The sequence below is a fragment of the Lycium ferocissimum genome, chromosome 12 (genome assembly GCF_029784015.1).
Source record: "Lycium ferocissimum isolate CSIRO_LF1 chromosome 12, AGI_CSIRO_Lferr_CH_V1, whole genome shotgun sequence".
NCBI lineage: Eukaryota > Viridiplantae > Streptophyta > Magnoliopsida > Solanales > Solanaceae > Lycium > Lycium ferocissimum.
In genome coordinates this window covers 26,183,428-26,193,961 of record NC_081353.1, presented here as the reverse complement: position 1 = coordinate 26,193,961, position 10,534 = coordinate 26,183,428, and the positions used below count along the sequence as shown (strand labels likewise).

The following is a 10,534-nucleotide window of genomic DNA, read 5'->3' as shown; positions in this document are numbered from 1 at the left end:
CCTATTATTATTATTATTATTATTATTATTATCAATCAAGAAAATTCAAGAAATTCTTAGTGGTTGCACTCTTAAAGTAGGCTTTAATTAGAAATAATATAGTAAAATTGTCATTCTATTTATGGTTTCTTAATACAAGAGAAAGTAACCTAAATATCAAAAAAACTTCATTGTTTTTGTACTGACTAAAAAGGAAACAATATTACATAAATTTGAGAAAAAATATAATTTTTCGATCAAACATCAAAATTATTTGGAAAGAAAAAAAAAAAAAAAATTTGGTCGTATTACAAAAACTGTGCGAGTCCATTGACAACCCACAATGAGGTCTTCAACACCGAATCATTCCCCTATCTCACATTAGTAACTCCTCTTCGATATCCCCGCATTTATAAGAGACGTAATAAACAAGTCTATAAGTCAACTCACTTATCCTTAAAACCCAATAAGTCCTTGTACTTATCACTCATAAACACTGATAAGTACGTCTACTTATCACTTTATTTTCCGGAATTTAAGTGCTCTTATCACACTTTTTCTCCTATTTATATGTCTCTTCCCCACCTAGCCCTACTCACACATGGTCTCTCTTTCTTTCTTTCTCTTTCATAACAAAAAAAAAAAAGAGAAAAAGAAAAGAAAAAAAAAGTACTTTTGTTTCTCTCTCTTGTTTTTCTCTCTCTCTATATATAAACAAAAAACCCTTCGATCTGTTTTTTTTTTTAAAACTCTTATCTCACTCATTCATTCAAGGTATGTTTATATGATTCTTTTTCTATATGTATGTGTATATATATATGTGTTGTATCTAGATGTGCATGTTAGGGATTTTGGTGAGTTTAATTTTGAAGAATTTTGGTGGTTTTTGTTGATCTATGAAATAAAAAATAGATTTTTTTTTTTGGTTGATTTTTTTTTTTTTTTTTTTTTTGGGTTTTTTCTTATGGGGGTGAATTTGGAATTGGTTTAATTTTTGTGGGTTGAAGTGGAATTTGGTGGATTTTTGAATTTTTTTTTAGGGGATTTTTGTAGGGGGGAATTTGGAATTGGGTTAATTTTTGTGGGTTGAAGTTGATTTTGGTGAAGTTTTGATTTTTTTTTTTTTTTTTTTTTTTTTTGTGGGGTGAATTTGGAATTGGTTTAATTTTGATGGGGGTGAAGTTGAATTCTTGATTTATGTTTTTTGTGCAGGTGAGTGAGATGTCTTCTCTGAGTAGAGAGCTTGTGTTTTTGATACTTCAGTTTCTTGATGAGGAGAAATTCAAAGATGCTGTTCACAAGTAGGGTTTTGTTCTTTTTTCCCTTTTATGGCTTTTTTTTTAATTAATTGTGTCTATTTGTGTGTTATAAAATGTGCAAGATAGAAAAATTGTGTGGGATGTTTTATTTATTTGTTGGTTTGGGGATCAAAAGCTAGATATGTTGCTCGGACTCTCCAAAAAATGATGTCGCGCACCTGTCGGATTATTTAAGAATGCACTACTTTTGGAGAATCTGACGTGTACGTGTCGATATTTTCGAGGAGTTTGAGCAACATAGATCTGAAGTGTTGTGAAATTGTTGGTTGAGTGAGAAATTAGCTGGATTGATTGGTTTTTGTTATTAGTTATGTGAAGACAATTAATTTGGATTATTTTTTTTCAATTTTGTTTATTTGGTGGCTGCTATAAAATGTGCAAGAAAAATTGTCTGAGATGTTTTATTTATTTGTTGGTTTGGTGATCAAAAGCTATGTTGCTCGGACTTTCCAAAAATGCTGCCGCACCCGTGTCGGATTCTACAAGAATGCACTACTTTAGAGAATCCAAGACGCGTACCTGTCGATATTCTCGAAGAGTCCGAGCAACATCAATCTAGAGTGTTGTGAAATTGTTGAGTGAGAAATTAGTTGAATTGATTGGTTTTGTTATTAATTATGTTTGTGAATTTGAAGTTTTCTTTTTTTGTCTTATATATACCATTTTTGACCCAATTAAATGAAATGAAATTATGGTCTTCGTTACTGCTTTCATTTCCGGAGTCCCTTTTTCAAAACTGATGTGAAATGCTTTACTTCAGCCGAGGGTCTATAGGAAACAACCTCTTTATCTCTATGAGGTAGGGGTAAGGTCTACGCACACTTTACCTTCCCCAGACCCCACTTTGTGAGATTATGCTGGGTATGTTGTTGTTGTTGTTGGGACTAAAGTGTTGTGAAAATGTGGGTTGAGTGAGAAATTGGCTGAATTCATTAGTTTTGTTATTAATTATGTTTGTGAATTTGAGGTTTTCTTTTTGTCTTTATATGTACCATTTTTGACCTAATTATTAAAGGAGAAGAATTTGTGGTTGTAATTATGGTGGTTGTTGTGGTTTTGTTTGGTGGTAAAGTGATCTTATTAATTTTTTCTGTTTTCTGGTGCTGAAGATTGGAGCAAGAATCCGGGTTTTACTTTAACATGAGGCATTTTGATGAAATGGTGGCAGCTGGAGAATGGGATGAAGTGGAGAAGTACTTATCTGGGTTCACCAAGGTTGATGATAATCGATACTCCATGAAAATTTTCTTCGAGATCCGAAAGCAAAAGTATCTAGAAGCCCTGGATAAGTGGGTCTTATTTTCTATTTCTTGATGCTTGTTATGTGTTTGATAATTTTGAAATGTCTGATAGTTTTATGTGATTTTTGTTTTTATTTTTCTTGTAGGAACGACCGTCCTAAAGCTGTTGATATCCTAGTTAAGGACTTGAAGGTGTTTTCAGCGTTTAATGAAGACCTTTTCAAAGAAATAACACAACTTTTGACTCTTGACAACTTTAGGTAACGGAATTGCTATCCTAAATGCTTTCTTTATCAATTTTGAAATGGTTCTCAAGTTGTCTGCCATAACTTTCAGGGATAACGAGCAGTTATCTAAATATGGAGATACCAAGTCTGCTAGGAGTATAATGCTTCTGGAACTCAAAAAACTGATAGAAGCAAATCCCTTGTTTCGTGATAAGCTGACCTTTCCCAGCTTGAAGAACGCGAGACTGCGGACATTAATCAACCAGAGGTTTATTTCTAGAGAACATTAGACTTCTACTAGTATTCAGTTTTGGGGTGTGTTCGGTATGGAGGGAAACATATTTCCAATTAACCCATGTTCGGTTGGTCAAAATTTTTGGAAAACATTTTCTGTGTGTCCGGTATGGAGGAAAACATTTATCCAATTTTCTCATGTTCGGTTGGTCAAAATTTTTGGAAAATATTCTCTCTAGAAAAACAAGTTCCTTAAAAATGAGGAAAATGACTTCCCTAGTGGAAGCAACTTCTACAAGTGACATTCCACATTGATTTTGTCCTCCCCACCCTATAATGCACCTCATCTTCACCCCCACCCCCGTATGACCCATCCCCACCACCCCACATCCCTACCCATCCCCACCTCCCATAGTATTTATCTAGATTACACACAAATGCTTTTCGGATAATACTTTTTTGCTTACGTAGCGAACACAAGAAAATCAGTAAGAAACCAACTTATTTTCCTGGAAATTGTTTTCCTTCATACCGAACACACCCTTGGTTCTTGTTTTTCATCATCTTTTATAGTGTAGTTGGCTTACACGTAGGTGCCCTGTATTCTTGTAGTTTGAACTGGCAGCATCAGCTTTGTAAGAGTCCGAAGCAAAATCCTGACATAAAGACTTTATTTGTGGACCATTCATGCGGTCAGTCACAGCCAAATGGTGCCCGGGCTCCATCCCCTGTAACTCATCCACTCATGGGAGCTGTTAAGTCCGGGGTTTTTCAACCTCTGGGTCCTCATGGTGTAAATGTAAGTAGAAAAGCAAACTAGCTAAATTTCATTTGTAAATCATGACTGATGGGAGATTGATTTTTTTTTTCCCTTCAGCCTTTTCAGCAAGCACCTGCTCCTATGCCAAATGCTCTTGCTGGGTGGATGACTAATCCTTCCCAAGTCGCTCATCCTTCTGCTTCTGCTGGACCAATAGGTTTTACCGCTCCAAATAATGCAGCAGGTATTTACGTATAGCACAGCTTTGAAAGATTCTAGTGAGGTTCATCAATACTAGTTCGACTACTGATTCATTGACAAATATAGTGGAGTGTATTTGCAAATCTGAGATACTGATTCTCTAATTATTTAGCAGCAGCTATGCTAAAGCGTCCGAGGACTCCTACAAATAACCCAACAGTAGACTATCAAACAGCTGAGTCAGAGCACATGTTAAAGAGATCAAGACCTTTTGGCGTATCAGATGAAGTATGGCATCATTATCATGAGTTGCTTACACATTAGCATGTATTTAACCTAGCTGTGACATTAGAAACTGTGGCTTGCAAATCTGCTCATATTTTAGGGATCTGTTTTTTGTTGCTTTATGACGATGTTGCTTATTATACTACACATGAACATTTGAGTTGGTAGTTCTTTGTGTATTTGATGATTTCGTTTTTTAAGAGAAACATTGATTCTATTCAGTTTGATTACAGGTAAATAATATGAATATCAATATTTTGCCTGGTGGATTCACCGGACAAAGCCATGCACAAAGTTCATACTCATCAGATGATTTGCCCAAGGCTCTTTTCATGACTCTAAGTCAGGGTTCAGCAGTCAAGAGTATGGATTTCCATCCGGTACAGCAGATTTTGCTTCTTGGTTAGTCTTAACACGGTGAAATCTATTTTTTTTAATTCATTTTATTTTTATGTTACACCAATTGTACATTTGATTTGGGTCGCTACTGATGGTTCTTCATTTTCAGTTGGTACTGCCACAGGAGAGATTATGATTTGGGAGTTGGGTGGTAGGGAGAGGGTTGCTCACAGAAGTTTCAAGGTTTGGGATCTTGGGCAATGTTCAGTGGCTTTACAGGTATGTGTGAAACTTTGTTGATTGTGTTCACATTTGTTTTTCATGTATGGATGGTTTATAAGTCTGATTTACCAATTAATAATCTGAATAACAACCAGGCATCTATGACAAGTGAATACTCTGCATCAGTTAATCGTGTAATGTGGAGTCCTGATGGCACTTTTTTTGGTATGTCAGCCTGAACTGATACTTCAGAAAGCTAAAAAAATTTGACCGAATTGCAAAGATCCGCCTAAACTGTCTTTTTGCCTTCTGTTGATTCTTCTTTAGGTGTTGCATACTCAAAGCACATTGTGCACATCTACTCCTATCATGGTGGCGATGATCTTAGAAACCACCTTGAGGTATGTGCTTTTTGTAATCCTTTCGAATTTTAACCTCTTACTTTCTTCTTCTCAATGAATACGGACCTTGACTGGGCTTTATGTGCAGATTGAGGCTCATTCAGGAAGTGTCAATGATCTTGCCTTTTCCTTCCCTAACAAACAGATTTGTATTGTTACCTGTGGGGATGACAGGCTTATTAAGGTTTGATATGTTTTGCGCTTTGACTCACCTTTTTCTGTTGACTGGTTATGAGCACTGTATTGATCAATGTATTTCTCGTTCACAGGTGTGGGATGCGGTGTCAGGGGCTAAGCAATATACTTTTGAGGGCCATGAGGCACCAGTCTATTCAATATGTCCACATCACAAAGAAAATATTCAGGTTAACCATGCTTCTTTTGATTTATCAGAAAATTGATTGTTAACTCGTGAGATGTTTTTTCCTCACTCTCTGGCACTAGTTCTTCCTTCGTATATGATATGAAGGAATGAATTTTCTGGTGTTGTGATATACTGATATGCACAAGTGCATTAACAAGTAATAAAAAATATGAGGCAGCTCAGCAAGCATGAATTCAAAACCGTTACTCCTTTGCTGTGAAGATCTAATTTACTTGGAAAATTCAACTACATATTAGATTTGGCATTGATGTTTAACTCTTTTGGGTCTTCTACTCCTTATTTTTTTCCCCAGTTTATCTTCTCAACTGCAATTGATGGGAAAATAAAGGCATGGTTATACGATAACATGGGTTCAAGAGTTGACTATGATGCACCAGGTCATTCATCAACCACAATGGCTTATAGTGCTGATGGAACAAGGTTTGCATATCAAAATGACTTCCACAACTGTGCATGATGCGATTTTAAAGTTTGTGGGAATCATGAAATATTGGCTTGCAGGTTATTCTCATGTGGGACTAACAAAGAAGGAGAGTCATATCTTGTTGAATGGAATGAAAGCGAAGGAGCTGTAAAGCGTACGTTTATTGGTCTGGGGAAGCGTGCAGGTGGGATAGTGCAATTTGACACTACTAAGAACAGATTTTTGGCTGCTGGTGATGAATTCACAATAAAATTTTGGGAAATGGACAATATCAACATGCTGACAACTACTGATGCTGACGGTGGCTTACCGGTAAATGCCAGTCGACCAATTCTTTAACATCCCAACCATGTCTTTTTACTTAGACAATTTTTTACCACATATCCAGGCTTCTCCTTGCCTCCGATTTAACAAGGAAGGAATGTTGTTGGCTGTTTCGACGAGTGACAATGGGATAAAAATCTTAGCAAATACAGACGGTGTTAGGCTTTTAAGATCCATGGAAAATGCTACTAGAGTAGCGTCTGCTTCTGTGGTGAAGGTAGATGGATTGATGCATTTCTTTTCCTTGTTTTTTAATGTTGAAAATATTACTGTGAAGTGTTAGGCTGTCAATAAAATCTTTACATGTATGCAGCCCCAGCCCCCGACATTGGGAAGTTTTGGGCCTCCTAGCACCTCTGTTGCCACAAGCTTTGTAGATCGAGTAGTGCCAATGGTATCCATGGTTGGTGACTCTTGAATTATTAAATGGAGTCTTTCTTGGTGCAGTTCATACTTTTATCTTTTGGGACTTGTGACCATTTATTGATCAGACCCTTTATTTTATCTTCTTGCTAGAATGGTGAAAATCGCAATTTAGTTGATGCAAGGCCAAGAGCTGCAGAAGAGCCTCTTGATAAATCTAGAATCTGGAAACCGACTGAAATTAATGAACCATCACAGTGCAGATCCTTGAAGCTTCCAGACAATTTAACAGCATCGAGGGTATGTGTTATTGCTTAAATAAAACCAAGACCAAAGTTTTTGCCTCTTTAACAATTTCTTTATGATTTATGGAATTTATTAGCCATCCATGCCTAACAATTTCTGGAAGCTTCGTACTACACCCAAATTTTGGCGATGAATGTCATTTACCATTTAAGCTGAAAAAGATTAGTGCTTTTTCTAAAAATTTCAAGCTTCCTTTTTTGGATATTTCAGGTTACAAGATTGATATATACAAATTCTGGATTGGCTATATTGGCGTTAGCTGCCAATGCTGTGCACAAACTTTGGAAATGGCCCAGAAATGAGCGAAACCCAACAGGGAAGGTATTGTTTTGTTACGACTTTAACTCTCTTTTGCAAATATCTATCATTAGAGCTCATTGTGCAATTCTCTTGTAGGCGAATGCAAGTGTTGTCCCACAACTATGGCAACCTTCAAACGGGACCCTGATGACAAATGATACTAATGACTCAAATCCTGAAGATACTGTTCCGTGTTTTGCACTCTCAAAGAATGACTCCTACGTCATGTCAGCTTCTGGAGGGAAAATATCATTGTTTAATATGATGACTTTTAAGGTAAAATGCCACACCTTTCTTTTTCTCTTTTTTACTCGTTTTGGTTATAGGGGTAATTTGGTTGCATATGGGATAAGAAAAAGGAACTTTGAGCAACTTGCACTCTAGCTTTAGCCTAGCAGTCTAGCTAAGAAGCTATAAATCAGGAATTAATTGCATGAAGTTATCTTAGTTCCATTCTAGGGATGAAATGAATCTTCTTCAAGTATTTTCTTTTTCTGATTTAACCCTTCTTCTTATCTTTTTTTGTTTTATTATCTTACTTTATTTTGCTTTTCACTTAACCTCTATATTGTTTCTGTTGCAAATGCAGACTATGACAACATTTATGCCCCCTTCACCTGCAGCAACCTTTTTGGCATTTCATCCTCAAGATAATAATGTTATTGCCATAGGCATGGATGATTCCTCCATTCAGATATATAATGTCCGAGTTGACGAGGTTGAACATTTTCAGAGATTTGTTTCATTTTGTGATTTTCGGAATAGTACTAATTCACTATTTAGTTGAAATCCGTTGACATTACGTATGATCCAATTGTGTAGGTAAAGACAAAGCTCAAAGGACATCAGAAAAGAATAACTGGGCTTGCTTTTTCGAATTCTCTGAACGTGCTTATATCTGCAGGAGCTGATTCTCAGGTAAATTATTTTGATACAGATGTACTTATGGTTGGAAAAAACCAATTTTATATATTCTGCGCTCATTCTGGGAAAATGAGCATGGAACTTTTTTGGAGGTTAGTTGAGTTCTGATTGAGATAGGGAAGTGTTGAATAGTGTGACTACTGGGGAAGTGTTGGATAGTGTGACTACCTTGTCTAAAACTTAAGTTGTTGAAGAGAACACCCAATTATATATTTATTTTATGTATGCAACACACCTCATCAGAGTTTGATCCTTTTTTCCGGACCAAGCACATGGATGTATTTTTGTTGATGGGTGCCGGTGAGTTTTGAACCTAGGACCTCAGCATGTTCTTATACCATGTTGAATGACCCTATATAAAGTATAAACTGTTAGAGAGGCAATTTTATTTATTTTAATCTAATAATCTATGTCCTGCAACGAAGGAAGAGCTTGTTTTGGTAAACCGGACTACTTCACCACAATCACATTATAATCTTTTACAAATCTTTTCCTTATAAGAGCTTGTGTACCCCTGTTTGTACAGCTATGTGTTTGGACCAGTGATGGATGGGAGAAGCAAACAAACAAATACTTGCAGATTCCTGCTGGGCGTGCAGCTGCTCCTCAAGCAGATACTCGTGTACAATTTCACCAGGATCAGACACAATTGTTGGTAGTCCATGAAACACAGATAGCCATATTTGAAGCTCCTAAACTCGAGTGCCTCAAGCAGGTGCGGTTTCCCTTATTACTTCAATTTCCTTTACTGTGGGTTTCCTTTTTGTTATTCCGCCCAGTTTCAGTCTTGACATTGAATTTTCCCCCTTGAACAGTGGGTCCCTAGAGAAGCAAGTGGGCCAATTACACATGCAACATACTCTTGTGATAGCCAGTCTATATTTGTTAGTTTTGAAGATGCAAGTGTAGGTGTTCTCAGTGCTTCTACACTGCGATGGAGATGTCGGATCAATCCTACTTCCTACCTTCCTGCCAATCCAAGGTGAGTGGACACTGCTGCAATTATTTACTCTTTTCTTTGTTGAGTGTTTTTCTCATTTTCGATTGGTTATTTTTGTTTTGGCAGTTCGAGGGTGCATCCACTTGTTATCGCCGCACATCCATCTGATTCGAATCAGTTCGCATTGGGACTAAATGATGGTGCTGTAGTTGTACTTGAGCCGCTTGAGGCTGAAGGCAAATGGGGAACGTTGCCTCCGGCTGAAAATGGTGCTGGACCAAGCACTTCAGGTGCTGCAAATTCAGATCAACACCAGAGGTAGTTACCTCGTCGGGCACATGCTGGCAGGAGAAGTTTCTAGATTAGCCAGTGTAGTTGTAGAAATCTGAATTTAGATTATGTAGAGGTTGTTTAGTAGGGGTTACATCAGTTCACCGATAATGTTAAATTTGTGGACGTGTAAATTTAGTAGAGGTTGTTTTTGCATCAGTAATCTGGAGATCATAGTGTTAGTTGGTGGTGAACAAATTGCCTTGGTCCATGGTTCTTTTTAGCTTTACTAAAGAACGACGATTTCCAAAATTGTTTCGTTCTTTTTGGCTGAATATCTCAAAGTTGGTTCTGAAGGTACGATGTTTAGGAACAGGATATCAGGTAGGGATCCAACAGAGTGGAGAATGTGAAGTAAAAACTTGAATGGTATAAGCATGTGTTTTGAAACATGTATCTTTTTATATTACAGAAAGGAGAAAGGAAAAAGCTTTGAATCGTTTTAATGTATTTGTCTCCAATAGATGTTTAATTTACTGTTTCATTTTCTCCAAATGTTTTTGCAACTATTCTATTCTCTGTTATTGAGGGAATAACCCTCTCTAACAAGTGTGCAAAATAAGAACTAGCTAAAATAATTTAACTATGATCATCACAGAGTTAATAACTCTATGATGGTATCACAAATGATAATGCTCTGAAATAGTGAAATAATATTAAAGCCAAGAAAAAAGTTTCCTGTTACAAATATAAGAACAAAGTTTCCTGTTTACAAATATAAGAACGAAAAAAAAAGAGATGACTCTAGAGTAACTTGATGTTGTTGTGACATGATCTAGTTGAAGTTGTTGAAACTCAAGTCACACCATAAGAGCCATTTATTATCTTTCTTTGATTCCAGATCAAAGGTTAATTCCATCTATACTAGTACTATAAATCTGCATTATATTAAGTAGATTGTAGATTTCGATGTATATTTGTCAAATCGCAGCTACTTGTACCAATATTTCAATAGCGTTGCATTCACTATTTTTGTTTTGTTCCAACTGTGTGATGAAGAATAGATCCGATCGCTTTCTCTACTTTGCTA

General features: G+C 36.5%; 1 protein-coding gene across 2 annotated transcripts; it reads left to right on the top strand.

Moving 5' to 3' along the window:
- The first annotated feature begins 601 nt into the window (after window positions 1-601).
- On the top strand, window positions 602-9,837 carry LOC132041037 (topless-related protein 4-like). Of its 2 annotated transcripts, none has more exons than XM_059431783.1 (26): window positions 602-753; window positions 1,192-1,280; window positions 2,408-2,587; window positions 2,686-2,799; window positions 2,876-3,034; window positions 3,613-3,799; window positions 3,878-4,004; window positions 4,140-4,249; window positions 4,480-4,648; window positions 4,755-4,864; window positions 4,963-5,032; window positions 5,135-5,208; window positions 5,297-5,392; window positions 5,478-5,573; window positions 5,886-6,013; window positions 6,095-6,329; window positions 6,406-6,558; window positions 6,655-6,744; window positions 6,858-7,004; window positions 7,221-7,331; window positions 7,407-7,586; window positions 7,900-8,028; window positions 8,133-8,228; window positions 8,761-8,949; window positions 9,050-9,216; window positions 9,301-9,837. In XM_059431783.1, the coding sequence occupies exons 2-26, from the start codon at window positions 1,201-1,203 to the stop codon at window positions 9,494-9,496; spliced, it is 3,393 nt and encodes a 1,130-aa protein (XP_059287766.1). In that variant the 5' UTR covers window positions 602-753; window positions 1,192-1,200; the 3' UTR covers window positions 9,497-9,837. The 2 variants fall into 2 exon arrangements, with proteins under 2 accessions (XP_059287766.1, XP_059287764.1); XM_059431781.1 differs by having other exon boundaries at window positions 4,134-4,249.
- Window positions 9,838-10,534: the final 697 nt, after the last annotated feature.

What these genes read in the sequence shown, in the direction of transcription:
- LOC132041037 (XM_059431781.1), top strand. Translation starts at nt 1,201, where the DNA reads ATGTCTTCTCTGAGTAGAGAGCTTGTGTTTTTGATACTTCAGTTTCTT. An exon ending in AATGTTCAGTGGCTTTACAG is followed by an intron (nt 4,865 to 4,962) that starts GTATGTGTGAAA and finishes AATAACAACCAG; the next exon opens with GCATCTATGACAAGTGAATA. An exon ending in ATCACAAAGAAAATATTCAG is followed by an intron (nt 5,574 to 5,885) that starts GTTAACCATGCT and finishes TTTTTTCCCCAG; the next exon opens with TTTATCTTCTCAACTGCAAT.